Source organism: Lampris incognitus, chromosome 17, assembly GCF_029633865.1.
Source record: "Lampris incognitus isolate fLamInc1 chromosome 17, fLamInc1.hap2, whole genome shotgun sequence".
Lineage (NCBI taxonomy): Eukaryota > Metazoa > Chordata > Actinopteri > Lampriformes > Lampridae > Lampris > Lampris incognitus.
This window is the reverse complement of record NC_079227.1, coordinates 13,983,997-14,007,476: the sequence shown is the minus strand read 5'-3', so window position 1 is coordinate 14,007,476 and position 23,480 is coordinate 13,983,997. Positions and strand designations below refer to the sequence as shown.

Genomic DNA, 23,480 nt, shown 5'->3' with positions numbered 1-23,480 from the left:
CTCCCACCTATATCTCCCAATTTCTTCTGCCCTTCCACATGGCATATTTTAACTAAAACTGCGCCTCCGGGTTTGAAAACTTTGTTCTTTGCTTTTATGTCATAGTACTTTTTTTTGTTGGTCTTTGGCATGCCAAGACATTTGGTTAGTCTGGGCATATGCATACAACAAACAACCCTGGAGGGTTTGAACATAGTCACTGTTCTCGCATGGCTTCTTGTTGGACAGCCTGAAAATCAAGTCAATTGGGAGCCTGGGATGCATACCAAACATCAGGAAGTATTGCATGTACCTGGTTGAATCATGTTGGGTACAGTTGTAGGCATGGGTCATGGCATTCACATATTCATGCCAACGGGGCATCTGGTGTTCCCAACATGTCCATAAGTGTCCTGTTGAACCTTTCCATAGTTCCATTGCCCTGCGGGTTGTAGGGGCTTGTATGTGTTTTGACTATGCCAGTACAGTCTTTTAACCACTGCACTGTCAAAATTTCATCCCTGGTCTGCAAGCAACTTCTCCAGGAAACCAAAGCGAGAGAGGAAATTCCTCCAAAGAACCTTGGTCACTGTGCCAGCTTTCAGGTCTTTCGTGGAGTAAGCCTGTGCAAAGTGAGAAAAATGATCAGTAACAACAAGCACATTTTCATGACCACCTTTGGATTTCTCCGGGGTCAAGAAGTTTATACAGATCAGCTCCATTGGAGCACTGATGTGGATGCTGACCAGTGGCGCTCTGAGGCCTGCAGTGGGAGTCTATCTGAGGCAGCATCTCTCACACTGTTTACACCACACATTGATCTTCTCGAACATCTTTGGCCAGTAAAACCTTTCTCTTGCCACTGAAATGTCCTTTCAAATTCCAGGTACCCAGAATCGTCATGAAGGGCTGTCTTTATTGACACATGAGCTTTTCTGGCAGGATGAACTGCTCCACTGCTCCACTTTGACAATACTTAAACCAGTGGTACAGGATACCATCCCTGATCCCTAACCTCCTCTATTCTTTTAAAAAAAGATGCACAGGCCTTCCACCACCCATCCTCCCAATTCAGCTTGGCTTGTGGTTCAAACTCCTGTAATATAGAACTGAGCCAATGAGAGGGTCTTCCTTCTGTCCTGCATGAATCTCTTGTTTTGTGATGGGAGGTAGTGACTCTGTCCCCACATCCTAATAAGGTTCACTGGGCTTTAGCATGTGGGTGGGATCAAATTCCGTCTAACTGAACATCTGGTCACCATCATGAACTTCCGTTCCTGGGAAAACATCTGTCTTACTACTCCCCTGCTTTCTGTCTCTCACCTTCTGAGGACAGGATTGGAGAGCTCATGAGACCTCCGTGTTAGTCATATGAGAAAGGGCATCTGCATTGGCATTATTTTGCCCCTGACAGTATTGGATATTGAAGTCAAATGTCGACAGCTGGGACACCCACCTCTGACCCGTAGCATCCAGTTTAGATGTCGTTGTCAAATACTTGAGGGGGTTATTATCTGTGAGGACTGATAAGTTACAGCCATACAAGTTGTAAGTTCTCAGTTCTGTTATTGCCCACTTCAAAGTGAGGAACTCCAGCTTGTGCGCAGGATATCGTGTCTCTGCTGTGCATAAGTCCCTGCTGGCATAGGTGATAACCCTCTCAACCCCATCCTGGACGTGTGCCAGCACAGTACCCAGCCCCTCACCTGAAGCATCAGTTTGTAGCACAAATGGCAGATTGTAGTCAGGGTAGCCCAGTATTGGGGCGGAGGTCAGCTGTTCTCTCAGGTTTCAAAATGCCTCCCCACACTCAGTCATCCATACAAAAGTGCAGTCCTTTACCCAGAACTTCTCTCCCTCTCTTCTTCATAGTAGAGTCCCCAGAGATAAGGGGGTAAAGAGGGGCTGTTAATGTGGAGAAGCCATTGACAAACTGTAGATAATACCCTCCAAACCCCAGGAACTGACTGTCACAGCTGTCCTCCTAGGACTCACCCTCTTCATCCCAGTCTCCCTAATTGTCTCCCTTATCTTGGCCAATCCCCCTGCCCTAGTTTCTCTCTCCTGTGTGTATGTGTGCTTCAGGATTGGATGCAGGTGTGCAGCAGGCAGAGCAGAGTTCCACCACTTGCGTCTCATCTACTGCAATCAACCCTACTCCTTAGAAACCCAGCCTTACCACATCCACTATGCCGGATCGTAGTGCCAGCTTATCCAGTCTGCTCTGTCTACCCCCTGCCTCTGGTCCTTGGTCTGTCTCTGTGGATCCCCGCTTGCCTTTATGATTCCCAGTTTGGTCAAGGACCCCCTCCCGTGTGCAATCTTGCCCTGGACTCAGTGTTCCCTGTCTGCTCCTTGCTCAACCGGCTCTCCGTCTTGTCTGGCATTAAAAGGACTTGTTTTACTGGAACCCTGCCTTGAGTCTGTCTGTGTCGGCATTCTGGTTTGGGCCTTGCAACCCCGGTTAACAGAGACTTTACCAACATGGTATAGAAAGACAGATACACAATAATACACACTCACAGAAAGTTGAATCAGTTCATCTGGACACAACATTTATTGAGAGAGGAACATTTCATCACTCATCTAAGTGACCTCTTCAGATGCAACTAACTGTAGGTATCCCCACCATTATAAACAATGAAGTGGCATAATGACTGAAAACAATGATCAGTTTCACATGCAAATTGCCATGACCATTAACCAGTGCTACAAAGGCAGTGTGTACTATTAAGAGGGTTAGGGGTTGTTCAAATTGATCGTTGTTTTCGGTCATTATGCCACTGTATTGCTTATAAGGGTGGGGATACCTGCAGTCAGTTTAGACTGAAGAGGTCACTTAGATGAGTGATGAAACGTTTATCTCAAAAAATGTTGTGTCCAGATGAACTGATTAAACTTTTTGTTGACTTCCTTACCTGGATTATTGGCCATGTTTAAAGATAATAATACACAATGAATGAATAAGTTATAACTCTTAATGCTTCATATTAGTTTTCTTTCACATGTTAAAGATTGGTCTGGTACATTTAGATAATAACAATAATAATAATGATAATAATAATAATAACTTTATTTTTATAGCAATTTTGTAAAGAGTGAACCCAAAAATATCAACAAGCACCAGAAAGGCTTTACTTACAGGATCAGCAGCCTTATTCAGATGAATATTGAAATCACAAAGAATTTGAATCTCATCAGAATGAGTAACAAGGCCCGAGATACATTCTCCAAATTCCTCAAGAAATAGTGAGTAAGGGCCAGGAGGTCAATAGAGTATCTCAATCTGGACTGAGTGGAGTCTTGTTTGTGGTCGATGAAGAGAGCAATAATAATAACTTTTATTTATGTATCACTTTACTAAAACAATGTTACAAAGTGCTTTACAACAGAAATGAAACCATACAGGCAAAAATAAGCCCCACCCCATGCCTGTGTTATAGAGGCATTTAAATACCTGGCTGATCAAATGACAAATATGGAGAGCAAATTTCCAGACGCCCTACTCATCATCCTTGAGGATTTTAACAAAGCAAACCTCAGCCATGAACTACCAAAACTGCCTATCGCTCTGTCCCCTGTGCAGCCCTGCACCTCTCTGATTGCTGTCGGATTCATTTTATCCCAACCACCAGACAGAAACTAAAATCTGCAAAGCCTGTGGTTAAAACTGTGAGGAAGTGGACAAATGAGTCAAAACTGGAGCTCCGGGTCTGCCTCAACCGCACTAAATGGAGCGTTTTTGAGGCCGCATCTACAGACCTGGACAAACTTACTGACATGGTGACATCTTACATCAGCTTTTGTGAGGACATGTGTGCCCACCAAAATCATCTGCATCTTTAACAACAACAAGCCCTGGTTCTCAGCTAAACTCAGGCAGCTTCCTCAGGCCAAAGAGGAAGCCTACAGGAGTGGAGATAGGATCCAGTACAACAAAGCCAGGAATACATTTACAAAGGAGATCAGTGTTGCAAAAATGTGCTACTCTGAAAAGTTGGAAAAACAGGTTTTCTCCCAGCGACCCAGCATCAGTATGTAGAGGTTGGAAAGACATTACCAACTACAGGAGACCATCCCCCCACACTGCAGGGAACCATCAACTGGCTGACGACTTAAATGGGTTTTACTGCAGGTTTGATAAGCAAACTTCCACACCCCTCAGCGTCTCTGGCCACAATACACAACCAACTGCACTCCCTGCCAGCCACTTCCCCTCCTCACCGATCCCCCACCCACAGTCAGGGTCTATGTTGAGGACATGCGTCAGCTCTTCGAGAGACAGAAGACCAGGTAGGCACCAGGCCCAGATGGCGTGTCACCCTCCTGTCTGTGCTAAAGTGTGTGCTGACCAGCTGGCCCCCATTTTTACACTGATCTTCAACAGATCACTGGAGCTGTGTGAAGTCCCCTCCTGCTTCAAGAGCTCCACTGTCATTCTGGTCCCTAAGAAACCCTGTGTCACAGGATTGAATGACTACAGGCCCATTTCCCTAACGTCTGTGGTCATGAAATCCTTCGAGAGACTGGTGTTGGCCCACCTGAAGGAAATCACAGGCCCCTTGCCCGACCCCCTGCAGTTTGCCTACTGAGCAAACAGGTCAGTGGATGATGCAGTCAACATGGGGTTGCACTACATCTTCCAACACCTTGACTCCCCGGGGACATATGCAAGGGCCCTGTTTGTGTACTTCAGCTCAGCATTCAACACCATCATCCCAGATATCCTCCACTCCAAACTCACCCAGCTCCCTGTACCATCCCCCATCTGCCAGTGGATTAAAACTTCCTGACAGACAGGAGTCAGCAGGTGAGGCTGGGGAAAATCACATCCAGCACCCGGACAATCAGCACTGGTGCCCCCCAGGGATGTCTGCTCTCCCCTCTACACAAATGACTGCACCTCAAGTCAAGTCAAGTCAAGTCAAGTCAAGTCAAGTTTATTTATATAGCACATTTAAAATAACCACAGTTGAACCAAAGTGCTGCACAAGCTTAAAATGCAATCTAAAATAAGTGACACATATGATTATAAAAATATATGTAAAAAAGACATAATAAAATAAAGAAATTAAAATGTAAACAATAAAACATAAGAGTAAAAGTATATTTCCACAATAAAATCACGGTGTCAAGCTCAACTTGAATTGAATGCCTGCGAGAAGAGGTAGGTCTTTAAAAAAGATTTAAAAGTCTCTAGGGACTGAGCAGATCTTATGTGCACTGGTAAGTTGTTCTAGAGATCAGGGGCAGCCACTGCAAAGGCTCTGTCAGCCCTGTTCTTAAGCCTGGATCTGGGAACATGTAAGAGCATCTGGTTTGTTGACCTGAGTGCTCTTACTGGTGTATGATGATGTATTAGCTCAGATAAATAAGATGGTGCCAGCCCATTTAAAGACTTAAAAACAAGCAATAAAATCTTAAACTGGATTCTAAAACAGACAGGAGGCCAGTGAAGGGAGGCTAGTACAGGCGTTATGTGATCACGTCGTTTCTTTCCTGTCAGCAGGCGAGCAGCTGCATTTTGTACAAGCTGCAGGTGACGAAGCGACGACTGAGCTACACTAACATACAATGAGTTACAATAATCCAAACGAGAGGTAATAAATGCATGAATTACCCTTTCAAGATCATTTGGAGTGAGATAGGCTTTTACTTTTCCCAGAAGTCATATTTAAAAAAATCTTGTTTTGACTACTGAACTTATTTGTTTATCAAAGTTCAAAGAGCTGTCAAAAATTACACCAAAATTCCTAACAGAAGGGTGACTGTAGGAAGCTAAAGGGCCAAGAGCGCTATCATAACCATCCAGAAGATCAGGTTGTCCATATCCAATAATTTCAGTCTTATTTTGATTTAGTTTCAGGAACTTTAACTCCATCCATGTTTTGACATCCTTTAAACAACTCAGTAAGGCCTGTATAGAATCTCGTTTGTTTTTATAGGCAGATAGATTTGCAAATCATCAGCAGAACAATGAAAAGACATATTATGTTTTTTTAAAATGGACCCGAAGGGCAGCATATACAATGAGAAGAGAATGGGGCCCAAAATGGAGCCTTGGGGGACCCCACAGTTAAGTGGGGCTGCAGCTGAAGAGAATTGGTCTATATGGACAGAAAAGCTTCTATTTGACAGGTACGACTTAAACCATTCTAGGGCAGTACCTTTAATGCCTACACATAGCTCAAGACGTGATAAAAGAACATTATGGTCAACAGTGTCAAAGGCAGGCAGCAGTCAGGTCCAAAAGCACCAGAACAGCAGAGTTCCCACAGTCCACAGAGACCTGTCTGTCAAACTCCTGAAGTTTGCAGACGACAGAACCATCATTGGCCTTATCCGGGATGGTGATGAGTCTGCATATATCCCTCATACATATCCTGCACCACTCTTACATAGTTCTCTGTCACTCCCGACTTCCTCATACAATACCACACCTCCTCTCTCGGCACCCTGTCATATGCTTTCTCTAAATCCACAAAGACGCAATGTACCGCCTTCTGACCCTCTCTATCTTTCTTCATCAACATTCTCAAAGCAAACATCACATCTGTAATGATGAAACCATACTGTTGCTTGCTAATCATCACCTCTCCTCTTAACCTAGCTTCCACTGCTCTTTCCTATACCTTCATGCTGTGGCTGATCAACGTTATACCTCTGTAGTTACTACAGCTCTTTATATCGCCCTTATTCTTGAAAATCGGGACCCATATGCTTCTTCTCCACTCCTCAGACATCCTCTCACTTTCTAAGAGGATTTTATCTCAATTTATTTCTTTTAAGAACACCAATAGTGTTTTCAGTCAGAATCAGAATCATGTTTATTGGCCATGTAGGTTTGCACAAACATGGAATTTGACTCCGGTTTTGTGGCTCTCACAGTGAACTTAACATAGAATAACAACACTACAACTCAAAACAAAAAACAAATATGTCTAACTCCTCTTCCCCAACAAAACAGCCATCCTAAAAAAACAAACAAAAAAAACCCAACAACAACAAAGCAACAAAAAACAAAAAGACAAAAATTTCGATGAACCCATGTTAGAGATATGATGAGATTAAAAAAAAGAAGAAGAAAGAAACCTTCATTTATAGCGATACAGTGGTAAAGGAGAGTTGGATACAGGACTGGCACATTAGCCTTACAGAACATTATGGACTGTACTGCCATGGACCCTCCCTCAAGCTTGGGCAATATTAGTATTTTAGAGACGTATTCAGTCAAAAAACAAAAGCAATTGACCCTTCGCTAAGGCCCGCCCCCCTTAGTTACTGTTGCTAAGTCCGTCAAGCTTTAACATTATTTTACGGTTCATAAGAGTAATTACTTACCTTGGAGGAGACAAAGCTGTGCTTGCTGGTCTTTGAGGGGTTGAACTGGATTTGAGGGCGTCCACATAGCTTTATCCACATTTCCTTTCAACCTCTCCGGGTAACGAGTGTCACTGTTACAAGTGCCCCAGGCACAACGTTTAACCATAACTAGCTAAAAGTTCACAAAACCAGCTCGAAAATGAAGAAAATCTGAAACTTTTGCATCGGAGTCAACGGAGCGCCGCCATGAGTGTCGGAGCTCTGTCGGAGCCTGTCCTATGCTGCGCTGTGACTGGCCAGTTTGTGTTTCGGAGGCGTGGCTTAGCGAAGGGTCAATTGAAAAAGTGGAATTTGTGGAGAACATTTTGAAAACAATCTAATTCATATATGTCCTAATGATGGGTCCAGCAGGCTACATCAGAGAGAACACTTTCTTTCAGAAACTTTACAAACATCATATGGACTGATTAGGTTAGAGATAGACATTCAGTTTTCGTGGGTGCCAGCTCTTGTAGGTAGAGAGGGAAATGAGAAGGTGGACCAACTTGCAAAATAAGCTCTGAAATCAGATTTTGTTGTGCTGGCAGTTCCAATCGCCAAGCAGAAATCGAGTATTTTAGGAGTAAAACCAAGAAAGAGTGGCAGGAAAATGGGACGAGGAGACGCACCAGAAGAAAAAGAAAAGAAGGATGCTTGATAAGACATTCTGCTCTGTGGAAGCGAAGTGTGGGGCCCGCAAACAAACCTAAACTTTGAATAATGGGGAAAACATCTAACTGAAAATGCACACACTGAATTTTGTAAAAGCCGCCTGCAGGTGCAGAGGACAATTATTAATGATCTAAAAGAAAGAGACCCTCACTCCTACCACCACAAAGCCCTGCAGAGCCAAGAGATGAGCAAAGACAAAGGTCACCTCACTCAACTGGTCCTGACACTCCATTCCAGTCCAAGCAGTGTTCTGCCTCAGGACCAGTCTGACACCAGGACTATCAGAGTCAACCAAATTATAACACAGCAGAAACAAAAGTATCTCACCAATTGGAACACAAAATCACATACACACAATGTAAAATGCAATGCTATCTGGCCCTAAAAAGACAGTACACCGTGGCAACCTACCTGACCACAGTGACTGACGTTAAACACAGAAACATGTTAACACAGTACAGACTGAGTGCTCATAGCCTGGCCATTGAAACGGGCAGCTATAAGAAAACATGGCTGCCAAAAGAGGAGTGTCTATGCCAACAGTGTAGAGGAGCTGCTGTAGAGACAGAGGAGCACTTCCTCACACAATGCCCAAAATTTAACTTATCAGGGAATAATTTTTTTTCTCCAAAATTCAGCAATAAACATCCACAGTTTATTAAATCAGATAATGAAAAACTAAAATAATGATACTGGGGGAAATGGAAGAAAGTTGTGTTCTCACAGGACAGTTTATCTCTGCCTGGCACCACATGAGGGAACCAGAATGACCTGCTGATCTACATCAGGCCTCAGTTTTAAGTTACTACTTTCTTTTTATGTATGTATTATTTTAGTCTTTTTTCTGTATGCGTATTTGTTAACATTCGCTATTTGTACAATGCTTTGGCAATACTGTATTTTGTTATGGTCATGCCAATAAAGCAATTCGAATTTGAATTTGACAGGCACGATGAGACGGAGACATACAAAACTCAACTCCACGCTATGCTTAATATAAGATAAATGAGGCATCCCACTGGAAATTGTGACTTCTTGGGGATACGTTTCTTTTTCTTTTTGTCTAAACCTGCGTGACACGTAAAAAGAATCTAACATAATAGCAATGGGAGGTATTAATGTTAACGCTCCGGTCGGTAGCAAATCGGCAATCCCAAGAAGAAGAAGAAGAAGAGGGGGGGGGGGCAAACAAAAACAAAAAAGAAGGCGAAGAACAACCGCCCCCCCCCTGCCCCGGAAGTAAATTCAGAGTCCAGACGATTGACAGGCAATGTAGTAGTAGTGGTTCAGTCAGAGCCCAGTAACCAAGACCTCTGAAATTACTGCTGTCTGAAAATGTCTTTTATTAAACCACTGAGATCGCTTATTGATCATTCGGTCGATGAAATATTTGAGGAGTTCGAGAGAAGGATTGCAGAGTACGAGGAGGAACTTTCACGCCTAAAGAACGAAAACTATCTGCAAAGGAAGCAACTGGACGCTATTTATAAATCGGAAATACGGATTAACGGATTAGGTATGTACAAGTAAAAAGTTTAAATTATTCTTATTCACATCATCGATATCATTTATTTAGTACAATGTTTTCTGGGGTTGGATGAAAACATTGTGCACAGGTTGAAGCCAACTCTTCCTCTACCTCCAAGTTGAGGAAGAGCTGCACATATGCAGTCATGTTTAGATTGCAAATCTGAACTGTTTTAATTTCAACGAAAGACATTAGTGTTGGAGGAAAGCTTTACATTTTTTGCGCAAACGAGATAAGATCCATGATTCAGTACTTTATAGATGATAGGAATGTGCCTCAGTGCAACTCTTAAAACAGACAAAGCACCCCTTATTAAAGTAGATAAAAAGAACAGCGAAAACGGTTATCACATTTGTACATTCAAACATACAAAAAATAATAAGTTCATAATATAAAAAGTCCTGAATAAAAAGTCCTGAAGTGGTTTGTGCCGCTTCATTCGTTTTAAAGTTCTTGCTGCTTTGTGCTGCTACCTGTATCTACTTTTGAAGTGCTTGTTGGTCAGTGCTTGCTCTGCTGCTACGAGTGCTTGTGCGTCAGAGTTCGAACAACGTGTCGAACAGCCTCAGGGTATGTGCCGTTCCTGAGGTGAGATGTTCTACGCTCAAGACTCTAGAACCTCCTTTCCGCGCGGAGGGGTTAGAAGAGAGAATTAGCGTGGTGAGAGGGTCCGCCATCACCTCGCGCGCCTTGCGTCTGATACGTGTAGCATATATGGAGCAGACAGAGGGAAGATCACAGCCTTACCGCAGACCGTACCCCTCCTTCCAATTGTCCCCTCTTAAGGGCCGTTTTGTGGCTGAGAAGGCGAGGACACTCCACAGTAGCCCTGTAAAAGTGCAGCATTGCCTCCCCAGGTACACCAAACTTTTTAATCTGGTGCAGAAAGTGAAGCCTCTGGTGGGCCTTGTTAATTATGTGGCTGTCGTTGACCTCCCACTTCAGTATGTGGCATATGGTGGTCAGCCAAGGAAAAGTGTCAACCCTCTTCACTATCTGGTCATTGAGGACCAATGGAGGGAGGACCTCATTACCCCGCCGGAAATCAACTATTGTTTCTTTTGTCATATCGACTGTTAAAACCAGGTTATTTGCCGGAGAGCTTTAAGGCAAATGGTGCAAGGTTTAATAATAACTCGGGGAATTTCCCATAATATATCTGCCAACTTGCATTCCTGAATGCTTACTTTTTATATGTAAGTTATCGGAACATAATACGGAGCATTGTATCATTCATTAGGATATATCTTTACAGTTACAGTCTTTCTCTGAGAGGTTGTGAAGGTTGTGTGATCATGAAGAGGAGTAAAGCATATCCTTCCAACTGGAGATTCAAATGTATAATGACTGAAAAAGTACAGCTTTTCACTGACATACACAAAGCAAAGGGAGTAACTAAAAAAAACTGCAAGTCCTTCTGGATTAACTGGTTTGTTGTAATGAGATAACCATTCTTCAGAGTTAAAGAGAAACCCTTTATTGTTAAACAATTTACTCACCAAGGACAGATTAGTATTATTAAACCTGCAATCAAAGAACGTAGAATTATTTTATTTCCTTTTTATTCTAAATAACACTTAATGTGTGGAGAAGTAACACCAAGCCAATAGAAATGGTTTGTTTTTGGAATGCAGACAATTTTGGAGATGAAAGAAAGTTGACTCGGTTCATCTGGACACAACGTTTATTGGGAGAGAAACGTTTCATCGCTCATCTAAGTGACCTCTTCAGTCTCAACTGACTGTCATAAGCGATATCATAAATGGAGATGATAAAGTGGCATAACAGTTGGAAACAACGATTGGTTGCCGTGACCATTACTGGAGTTACAAACGTAATGTGTACTATTCACAGAGGACTGGGGATCTTTGCTCAAATCGATCGTTGTTTTCGGTCATTATGCAGTATTGTTTATAAGGGTGGGGATATCTGCAGTAAGTTGAGATGGAAGAGGTCACTTAGATGAGTGATGAAACGTTTTTCTCAATAAATGATGTGTCCGGATGAACTGATTCAACTTTCTTTGGTTTCCATAACCTGGATTACTGAACATGCATAAAGACAATAATACACAATGAATGAATAAGTTGTAACCATCAATGCCTCATATTAGTTTTCTTTCGCATGTTAAAGGATGGTCTGGTACATTTAGATAATTATAATAAACAACTTTGTTTTTAAAGTACTTTTCTAAAACAATGTTACAAAGTGCTTTACAAAGAAATAAAACCAGACCAGAGAGTGAACCCAAAAGTATAGACAAGCGCCAGAAAGGCTTTACTTAGAGGATCAGCAGCCTTATTCAGATGAATATTGAAATCACCAAGAATTATGGAGCCTATCCTCACTTTTATGATTAAGATTCCTCCTATTCCAAAATTTTCCCTTTCATGTACTGTTATTTCTATATTATGAATCCAAATAAAGGCTGATGCCTTTTACCACTTTTCTCTCTCAAAGATCCAGTTACTCAACTGATTCAACACATAAGACCCACTTTCCATTCACACAATTGCTAGCACATTCATACTATTCTGAGCATTATCTCAGATTCTGGCCAGGGTCGCTGTCCCGTAGGCCCCTTAGCGAGTCTTTCACTAGTTTGCCATCCCTTAGGCCCCTTTGCAAACTTTCTTTACTTAATAACTACCTGCCCGTTTAGGCCTTCTTCTCATTGCACAATTACAGGAAAAGAAGCTGAATCCGCAGGAGCTATGCTGGCTAATACTTATATATACGTATTATATGCTAATATTTATTTTTTGATATATGTTTTAGTTTGGCATGCTGAATATGGAGCTGCCAGGGTAGAGGAAAAGAGGAAGGCCAAAGAGGAGGTTTGTAGACGTGGTTAGGGAGGACATGCAGGTGGCTGGTGTGACAGAGGAAGATGCAGAGGACAGGAAGAAATGGAAGCAGATGATCCGCTGTGGCGACCCCTGACAGGAGCAGCCGAAAGTAGCAGTAGTAGTAGTAGCAGCTATATGAGTTAGTTTGAATATGTGTGTTCTTGTAGTTCTTGAATATATTTTTGTATGTATGTTGCACTGCTGTAGGCTGGGGGAAACAGCTTTTCGTTTCACTTCATGTGTGCAAGTACATGAGGGAAATGACAGTGTTCATGATTCATAATACCTCCTGCCTGTGCAGACCTTCCCACTGTTTACAGACAGGAAGTGGTATCCACAGGGGTTTTTTATCTCTTTTGCCTGCCTGTTCAGACCTCTTCCAGTTATGCTTACAGGAAGACTGGTATCCACAGGACTTCACACACTAAAAATATCCCATATTGTTCTCTCTCTTTCTGCCTATAGTCTTACTGCCTGTAATGCATCAACACCAAATGAGTCAATCCTTCAGCGAATGCAATACAAACAATTAACCAACACACAATCATCCCATTAAGAACCCACTCGGTCATTTTAACTTTCACACATTTGCACATAAATTCATACTAACACCCATGCACACAACATTACAGCAGACTCTTTCCCTTACCAAATTTAGATTGTTTGGAGGAGAGGCTAAGCAGCAGCAGCAACAACAACAGCAACAACAACAACAACAACAACAGCAACAACAAACATTTAAAGGCGTCTTTCATGACACTTAAGGTCACCTTACATCATATACAATAAAACAAAGCAGTAAAAAACATTAGTGCAATCAACAATAAAACACACAGTAATTAATAGAGCATACATCAGCAGGAGTTGAAAAAAGGTGAATTTGATGCTGTTAAAGTGAGTATGCTAGTTTAAAAAGGGATGGGTTTTAAGAGCGGTTTTGAATTCTGTAATGGAGTCCAGTAAGCAGGTGTGACAGGAAATGGAGTTGCAGAGTTTTGATACAGAATAGGAGAAAGCCCTAGCCACCCATATTGTTATCAAAATAAACATTTAAATTCCCCCATTAGGATTATATTTGGAGACATTATACTAAGGGTGGTTAAAACTGTCAAGAGTTCAGTGATAAAAATATTCGATGCCTTAGGTGGTCTGTACAGAGCAGCAATAATGATGGTGTGGGTCCATAGACAGAGGTGCATATAACTGGTGTCCAGGTGGGCATGTGTGGTCAAAATATATGATGTGCAGCAGATAATATGAAAAGAGGTGCTTTTGCACACCAACATTTTCGGGACACACTTACTGAAACAACATGGTTTTCTCCATATATCATTGGAAAGAAAGTCATTATGACAAATGTGTCAGTTTTAATAACCAGTTGTTAATTGTGAAACTTAGCCTTCGTTCTTAAGTGGATGCGTTTTTCCCCCCAATTTAGTGAGGTTAACTGTTAAACCTTGAGCTCCAGCAAATAGTCAGCTTGCGTTACAACTAGCTTAACATTACATCTTTTCTCTGGTTTTAGGATTTTCGTCCATTCATCAAAATGTCCAAGAAGCAAGCTATATTAAGTAATTAGTTTGGTGATGCACCACCTCAAAAGAAATGCCAGACTGAACCTGTACATAAAAAAAGTATATTCGCGGAAAAGTGGTGGCAGCAAGTAGCCTGGCTCCAAACAGATGATGACCGCACAAAGATGTGGTGCAAAATATGCAGAGGATATACCAATCTCACGGATAAAAGCAGCACCTTTTATGTAGGGACAAAAATGTTTTTCTGTCATCCAGCTTTTGAAAAGCACGAAAAGAATAAAGAGCACATGAACATAGTGCAAACTATTGATAACAGGTGCAGCCAGGATCAGAAATCCACTCACCCTCTTGAAATGTGGCAGGACAAACTGAATGAAGAACAGTGTCAAGCACTGTAATATTTTTCTGTTGGGCTTTCACAAAGCGAAACGTGCATGCGCAATACGTTCATATGAGGAGGATATTGCGTTTTCCAAGAGGCTTGGAGTTAATGTCGGGGGGACCCGCATCATGCAGAGCATCGCACAGACAATCAGTTTAGAATTGAGTGAAGAATTGAAGGCAGCTGAAGTTTGGGGTGTGTTCTTGGATGGATCAGAAGACATAACACAAATGGAGCAGGAAATTGTGTACAATGTGTCTGTGTCTAGCTACGGAGAGTTTACCTCAGATTTCCTTGTATTAATTAATTTGGGTGTGAACCGAGCAGCATAGGACATAGTGAATGGACTGGAGCAGCTCTCCTATACCTGTGGCTTAGGGGATCAATGAAAGATGAAGTTGGTCTCGGTGTGTACAGACGGAGCAGCAGTCAACATTGGAATTTACAGTGGGGTCATTCCCAAATTTCATCAGATGGTGGCGATCGGGGATTCCCTTGTGCATATTCTGTGTACTGCCCACACCCTCGAGAACTGCACAAAGTCAGCTGATCGCATGGTACCATACTGTGAGACAATTAATCGCTCCGTTGTCAAGTTGCAGAGCTTTTATTTACAGAGAGGGGGCACAAAAAGAACAGAACAACTAAAGAAGATATGTGATCAGAATGGCTTTGCCTTTGTGAAAAAAGGAAAGTTTCACAACATCAGATGGTCTGACTGGAGGCAAGAGACTGTTGAAAATATGGAAGCTATTACCTGCCATTCAAATTCAAGTGGCTACAAGTGATGACAGTGACCTAAAACATATCTGCACAGAGCGTTTTCAGTGTTTCCTAGCCAACATGCTTGACACTGGAAACATTTTACAGTTCACCTCCCTCAGGCTCCAACAAGATAAATTGACTGTTGGTGAATGTAAAGATGAGCTCATGGTAGCTGATGGACAGCTGGCACTATTGCTTGACAGTGAAGGCAAGTACAGGAAAGAGACTGTTTCAAATGCTGACAGGGACAAGGCTGACATATTGAGAGGTCTAATTCATGAGTTTGAAAGCAGATATGAATCCCTTAAGTCATGTAATCAATTTTTAATTTTTCATCCTTTAACTTGGCCTCAAGAAATATAATACCTCCACAGTTTTGGCAACACAACACTACACTTACAAACATCCTCCAGAAATATGTGGCCAACTTGACTGTTGACAAAGACTCCACTGTAAGAGAATGGATGCGTTTAAAGCAGAAAAATGCTTGGCAGCCTCCTCTGTGTATAACTTGGTCAAAACAGTGAAGATAAGTAGTCCAGACAGTTACTCCAGCATTCATAAAGTCCTATTGTTGTCCCTTACACTGCCCCTGGGCAGTGCTGCATGTGAGAGGGGATTTTCACATCTCAATATAATAAAAAGCAAGTACAGATCCCGCCTGTCAGATTCTTGTCTCTCATACCTGATGCACATCCACTTATCTGAGATGACAACGAAGACTTTTGACCCAAAGCCAACTGTTGACTTATGGATGCAAACGGTTAATCGCAGAGTCAACCAGGGAGAAAGAATTAGGCCTACATCTTCATCTGCCATGTTTGAAAGAGAGGAAGACAGTGAGGAACGCAGTCAGGCGGGTAGCGATGATGACAGCTTGTAGGATAACCATGCTGCGTAAAAACTGAATACCAAGCAACATCCCAGGTGCTTCCTTGAGAACCAGATCAAAAAATCTATGTGCACACCTATCCATAGAGCTTTACAGCCAGCAGTTCAAAGGAAGGTTGATCAGGTAGAGATTGGTGTCAGTTTTATATTTTTGCGATAAATCATCACAAGACTGCCTCCTCTGCCCAAAGAACGAGGTTTGCATATGTAAACAAATCCTGGTGGCGTTTCTGAATTTAGCTTTAGAAAGTCATTCTGTGACTGCCAGGTTTCCATGAGACATAAATAGTCCAGTTTGTGCTCTGTGATGAAGTCTTTGACAAGAGGGGCTTTGTTGGTAATAGATCAGATATACTAGAGGGCAAAATTATGACAGGTCGTGTGCGTATAAATAGCTGATTTAACGAGCTGAGTTAGCACGCTGTGGTCTACATGCCGGTCACGTTATAATATGTCATGTGGATGAGAGCCCCGGTGCCTAATAATAATCTGTATGGGGAAAACTCCCAGGTAGAGGGCTAGTGACAGATGAGGCCAGTGAGGGGAGCTAGCAGACAAAACAGTACTGTGAGGTGCCTCCATAGGCAGAAACGGGGGTTCTGGGAGGGAAGTGTGGGATGTAAACAGACAGTCATGTGGAGAAGACTGTAAGGCGTGCTGCAGGTTGGCCGCTAGCATACGACTAACAAGCCTCTTCATGTGGACTCCGTCAGTTCTGAAGTGGGAGAAACGATCCCAAAACAAATTAAGTACTGCATTGGCCCGGGCGGATACACGTTGCTCTCGGTTGCAACCAATTGATGCAGATTTCTTAAAAATGTTCTGCTTACCTTGTTTTGTAGCCACGGTTGATCCGAGACGCAGCAGCGCCGTCCAAGCATTCAGCTTCCTTCTCTACACACTAATCAGTTTCAAACACTCAATGTCCAATACCTTCAAGTCTGATGTAAATAGATTTATTGCATTCGCACAAATCAAGTACAACAAACCGAGCTGGTTGCGGAAGCAACTGAAGCACCTCCCGAAAGCACACTCTTTTATGCTGTACCTGTAACTCCCTATGTGGAGCTTAAACTCAGGCTGCTTCTTCACTTCCCACCATGTCCCACTATACACCATTGGTTCCTATCAGGACATCAATTCACTTTCCGTTATACTGCCATCTAGTGACTGTAGTTGGTTAGGTCTCTCATGTCCAGAACCTTAATGGCGTCTTACTTCTTTTTAAAGGTACAGCTTAATTACCCTTTGTTGTCACCATTATGTCCACAGTTACCATACATCTAAAATAAAAATGATTACTTACTTTAACATTCATGACTACATGACTGCATTATGAGTTTTCAAAAAATTTGGGTTATTAATCTTTATTTGAATATCCAAAATGAGTGTGTCAACAACCGTTTATGGCTACATTTGGGAACTAACGAGATGGGATGAGAGGCGCATGCATGTGTGCACAATATGAAGATAATTCAGGATGTATAGAGGTAAAGTGTGCATCAAGTTTTATAAATTTGATTGTTTCTGAACATATGCACTTTTCTCGATTTGTGCATATGCACCTTTTCATTGTAGGACACTTTTCAACATCAGCATGCAACCAGACCCAGCGAGACCCTGCCACCCTAAAGTTGGTTACCCATACATCTCCAAATGAAAGAATGATCTATAGTCAAATGTAGACCTGCCCTCTTGTCTTTCAAAGTGCCTCTGTTCCTCTTCTTCTTCAGAGCTCCAGAGCAGGAGCCCATGTGAGAGACACAGTAACTGGAGAACCTATAGCACCAAGAGGCTTTAGGATATTAAGCTATTCCCTGATTAAATGTCTACAGAGAGGGTGACTTATCTGTGTTATGGTCAGGACCGGGTGCAGTCTTCAGTCTATTTGATAAAACTGAACACTATTCTATTCCAATTAGTGGGACTGTTGATTTCTACTCAACAACTCCAAATCCTATAAATTGTGTACCTTCTTTAATTGAAGTAGTGCTCAAAGTATTGATGCTACAGATGACGTTTTTTTTTTGTGGTGTTGTTATAAAGTTTAGATTAACATACAAAGTATTTTTTTTCTGAGTAAAACAGACATCACTTATTATATCATGGCTCATAACTTAAAGCATACAGTCATAGTTTTCTGTAATATGTATTTTGTCTCTCATCTCTAGATCTCCAGCAGCACTTAGCTTCTGAAAAAGAAGTTCCCTTGGTGAAGCAGGAATGGAGCCCCAGTGGGGGCCAGGAGGCGCCAGAGGCTCCATGCATCAAAGATGAAGAGGAGGAACTTTGGACGAGTCAGGAGAAAGAGCAGCTTCAGCGACCAGCTGAGGCTTGTATAACCAAGTTCCCATTCACCCCTGTCCCTTTGAAGAGTGAAAATGATGAAGAGAAACCTCTGTCCATACAGCTTCATCAAACCGAAACAGGGGAGTACAGAGTGGTGGAGCCTCCAGCCAGCACCTTAACCAAAGAGATGAAAACAGAACCTGATGGAGAGAAATGTGGTCTACCAAAACTAGTCAGTAACCAAGATCAAGATGATGATTTAGAAATAAGTGATGGTCAGACCCTTTCTTTAGACTCTCGGAAAAGTGAGGCTGGAGACAGTGATGATGGTTGTAGCAAGACTAGAGAACCACAGTCAAGTTTGGACACAACAGCCAACACTGACAAAGGTCTTCAGAGATGTCTTCAGAAGAAAACCTTCAGTTGTGCTTTATACGCTAAGGGGTTTTCTAATAGAGGATATATGTGGATGCACAGGAATGAACATAGAGGAGAGAAACCCTTTAGCTGCTCAGTCTGTGGTAAAGCGTTTTCTCGAACAAGTAATTTGCATGCACATATGAGAAGACATAGAGGGGAGAAACCTTTTAGATGCTCAGACTGCGGCAGAGGGTTTTCTGATAAAAGAGATATACATAGACACATGAGAACACATACAGGAGAGAAACCCTTTAGTTGCTTGGTCTGTGGTAAAGCGTTTTCTCGAAAAACTCATTTTCAAACACATATGAGAATACATACAGGGGAGAAACCTTTTAGCTGCTCAGACTGCGGCAAAGAGTTTTCTGATAAAGCAAGTATTCGGAGACACATGAGAGTACATACAGGAGAGAGATCTTATCTTTGCTCAGTCTGTGGGAAGAGCTTTGCTGCAAGAGATAATATGGTGAAACACATGAGAACACATACAGGGGAGAAACCTTTTATTTGCCATGTTTGTTGTAAAGCTTTCGCTAGAAAATCATGTCTGACGAGACACATGAGAATACATGCAAGGAAGAAACCTTGATTAGTCTTAAGTAAAGGTTTTAGTTAAAAGGAAACACATGACATATCACAGAGAACAAAATGAGGTTGTTTGGCTCTGTGGAAACCAAAAACTTGTTTGTTCACTGTGCCATGATCAGATCATCATATGAGTCTGTGTACATTGGACTTACTGAATGGTCAAAATGGAGCCTAAAGTGGATGCAGAATATCAAATTGTTGGAACGTAGAACATTTTACAGTTAATTAGGATGAGCCTGTAATGAATTCATTCAGTTTAACACAAATTCTGTTCTTAACAACAAACATTTATTAGATGCCAATTGGTGTATAATAATCAAGTATCTACTCAATTTTTGATTATTTCTTCAAGTGAATTAAAGTTACTCTACTCTCATTAAATCATCCTAACTTGTTCATGTCAAATCCAGGGCAAATAAATCGTACAGCTTCAATGAGATTTTGCTATTCCCAGGAAACCTGATTTATTTGCATGTCAGCAATGTGATTTAATTTTTTGTTTTGTAAATTGCATTATTGTCAATAAAATCTAAACCCACCCTGTTTGATATTGTCTTTGAAACAGAAAAGCAACACTTGCGTCCAAGAAATTGAATTTGTGACTTGAATTTTGTGTCCAAGGTAGAAACTGTAAAAAGTAGATTTTGTTTTTTAAACAATTATTTTCAATTTTCAAAACACAACTACAATCCCAACCCAGTGCCCAACCACCCTCCCCACAGTCCCATACATCATCCCCCACCAAGCTTATTCATCCGTGAGTGTTATATAGTGTAACGTGCATGGATAAGTAGACACATTAGCCCTTGGCTAACAGGTCAGACCCTTCAGTCGAGTGGTTAACGTTGTCGCCTGCGGTGCGGGAAATCTGAGTTCACGTCCCGGCTGTGGCGACGGTTCCCAGGCTGCCCCCCTAATTCGCTACACTTGAGATGGTGGGCCCTGTGTCCACAAGGGCCCCAGCAGCAGTGTCCATCATGGGAGCAGCAAAGGTAGAAGCCGTGTGCGTGGCCCACTCTGCCGATCTGGGAAGAGTTCTCAATGAGGGATATGGTTGGTTCGCTGGGTGGCAGTCCCCTGCAGTGCCACCTCACTCTAGTTTTCCAACTGGAGAGCGCTATGGTGTCGTGGTGCAGGGGCAGGGCAGTTACGGGCCCTGTGCCCCACTTCTCCACAGCGGTAGCATGGATTGTTGGGTGTCCAGGATCTGAAGGGTGGTTGGCGTTGGCCTGGTTGCTTTCGACGCGGTGACGGACGAGCCTGGCAGATGACCCCTCTTTCGATGTCTCCCTCATCTTCGTGGACTTCAGTCTGACTGATGCACTTGGGGTCTTGGTTGGTTGTGTGGGGCCATCACAGCCTCCACCCTCTCTGCCTCTTCCAACGTGGTCTTGACGGTTATAGGTGCCATGATGCGGAAGTGCTCCTTCAACCTCTTTGGGGTGAGCCCCTGGATGAAGGCCCTCCGGGCTAACTCTTCACGAGCTGCTAGGTCAAAGGTGGGGTAGCCACGATGTGCAAAGAAGCACACGCCTGCTGCATAGGTTCCCAGGGTCTCGCCCTCCTGGCTGGGTCAGTCGGTCTCGCATGCTGTCAGTCGAGACCCATTGACCAAAGCATCGTTCTAAAGCAGCGGCCAGTGTCGCAATTTTGTTGTTCTGATGGCGTAAGGTCGAGCAATACCTGCAGCACATTCCCTTCGGATATACAAGGGGTGCAACAGGGACAGACGTCAGTGTGGAGCATGATGACAGTTCTGTCTCTGAAACTGCTGAAGAGATGGGCCCAGAAGAAGCAGGTTCTGTGTGACCTGGTGCATTCTGGGTGAGTGTGGGTTGGGCTGGGTTGTTCTGCTCATATGGCTCAGCACAGACCACTGGTAGTGGTGGTGTAGTGTTCTCAGACGCTGTTTCTGCAGCAAGCAGTTGGTCTGTGTGTCTCCTCCAGTCAGTGTCCTCAGTGGTCCGGACTGTATAGGACACAGGCCCTGTCTGTGCCAGGACGGTGGCTGGCACCCATTTTGGTCCGGTGTTATAGTTGTGTGCCAGTACACTGTCACCTGGGAAGAAAACCCTTTCTTTTGCTTTATGTTGGCGTTGTTGAACCTGAGTTTGTTGTTTCAGGTGAACAGTCTCTTTGGTCATTGGTGGTTTTAGGAGGTCCGAGGTTGGTGCGGATCTGTCTCTTCATGAGCAGTGTCGCAGGAGCAGCTCTTGTGGTTGCGTTGGGCACATTTCTGTAAGACAGCAGGAAGCTGTTCAGCCTCTGGTGGAGAGAGCCTTGGCCCTGAGAAGCCTTCAAAGCATGTTTCATGCTCTGAACAAATCTCTTTGCTAATCCATTAGTAGATGGGTGATAGGGAGCAGAGCGGATGTGTTGCACTCCATTTACCTCGAGGAATCGCTCGAACTCCTGTGAGACAAATTGGGGCCCGTTATCATTCACCAGCTGTTCCGGGAAGCTGAACATTTCCCCAAGTTTCTCGATGGTTTTCTAAGCTGTTGTCGATCTCATTATGGCCACTTCTGGCCACTTGCTGAGAACATCAACTGCCACCAGAAACATCCTCTCCTCAAACGGGCCAGCAAAATCAATGTGGACGCACTGCCAGGGTCCCTCTGGCCATTCCCATGGGTGGAGGGGGGCTGGCTGTGGCATGCCGTGCGCCCGCTGACAAGATGGACATGTTCTCGCAGTCTCATCTATTTGCTCATCCAGCCCAGGCCACCAGAAGTGGCCCCTGGTGAGTTCTTTCATGCGGACCATTCCACTGTGGCCTGCATGTAGCTGCTGTAGTAGCCTTTTTCGCAGCGTGGGTGGAATAATCACTCTGCGTCCCCATAGGAGACATCCTACCTGCACAGAGAGCTCATTCCTTCTTGCTAGGTACGGTTTTAGCTCTGGAAGGTTCCCACTCCTTCCGCTGATCACAACATCTATCAGTTTGGAGAGCACAGGGTCGTTTCGGGTGTGTCGTTTCACTTGAGTAGAAGTGATGGGAGCCTCCCCCACTTGCCTGAAGTAGAAAATGCCAGCCTGTTGTGGCTCACCATTGTCAACTGGCAGGGGCAGCCTAGAGAGGCTGTCAGCATTTGCATGCAGCTCCGACTTGCGGTATTTGATGTCGTAGTCATGGGCGGACAACAATAAGGCCCATCTTTGCATCCGACTGGCTGCCAAGGAAGGAATACCAGTATGGGGCCTGAAAATTGTTGCCAGGGGACAGTGGTCTATCAGGACAAATTTCCTCCCAAAGAGAAATTGGTGAAATTTTCTGACCCCAAACACCATTCCCAGCGCTTGTTCAATTTGCGCAAAGTTGCGTTCGGCTTGGTTGAGTGTGCGTGAAGCGAACGCGACGGGCCACTCTTCACCACTGGGCATGATGTGAGAAATGACTGCCCCCACTCCGTAAGATGAAGCATCACATGCGAGTTGTAAGGGCAATGTGGGGTCAAAGTGTGTCAGCATGTCAGACTCAAGCAGCGCCTTTTTTGTTTGCGCAAAGGCAGCCTCACACTGTTCAGTCCATTTCCATGCCTTGCCATGGCACAGCAGCTGGTGAAGCGGTCGCAGCAGAGAAGAGAGGCTCGGTATGAATTTCCCATAGTTGTTTAGGAGCCCGAGATAAGAGGGTAGTTGACTCACATTTTGAGGCGTCGATGCTTCCACGATCGCTTTGATTTTGGATGGAGCTTTGTGTAAGCCCTCTGAATCTATTACATGACCCAAATACTCTACTGCAGACTGGAAAAACTCAACACTTTGATCTGCGGACCCTGAGTCCATATTTTTCCAGCTGCTGCAGTGTGGCGTCCAGATTTTCCAGGTGCTCTTGCTCTGTCTTCCCGGTGCAGTATGTCATCCAAGTAGCATTGGACACCAGCCAAGCCGCTCAGTATCTGGTCCATCGCACATTGGAAGAGAGCCGGGGCCGATGTTATTCCAAAGGGTAGCCTGCAGTATTGGTAGAGGCCCTTGTGAGTGACTATTGTGAGCAGCTCTCTCGACTTCTCATCGACTTGCATCTGGAGGTAGGCTTGTGTGAGGTAAATTTTGCTGAATTTTTGTCCTCCAGCCAATCCAGTGAAAAGCTCCTCAATGTGGGGCAGTGGATATTGTTCAGCCTCAAGCACTGGGTTTATGGTGACTTTGAAGTCGCCGCAGATTCTCACCGAATTATCTTTTTTTATAACTGCCACGATTGGAGTGGTCCAGTC

The 23,480-nt window shown here is 43.5% G+C and overlaps 1 protein-coding gene across 1 annotated transcript; it reads left to right on the top strand.

The window, feature by feature from the left end:
• Positions 1 to 9,284: 9,284 nt before the first annotated feature.
• Positions 9,285 to 19,793, top strand: LOC130127304 (zinc finger protein OZF-like). The gene is made up of 2 exons (XM_056296905.1): positions 9,285 to 9,529; positions 18,135 to 19,793. Exons 1-2 carry the CDS (start codon positions 9,349 to 9,351, stop codon positions 19,259 to 19,261), a joined length of 1,308 nt encoding a protein of 435 aa, XP_056152880.1. The 5' UTR covers positions 9,285 to 9,348; the 3' UTR covers positions 19,262 to 19,793.
• Positions 19,794 to 23,480: the final 3,687 nt, after the last annotated feature.

What these genes read in the sequence shown, in the direction of transcription:
- LOC130127304 (XM_056296905.1), top strand. Translation starts at nt 9,349, where the DNA reads ATGTCTTTTATTAAACCACTGAGATCGCTTATTGATCATTCGGTCGAT. An exon ending in AATACGGATTAACGGATTAG is followed by an intron (nt 9,530 to 18,134) that starts GTATGTACAAGT and finishes TCTCATCTCTAG; the next exon opens with ATCTCCAGCAGCACTTAGCT.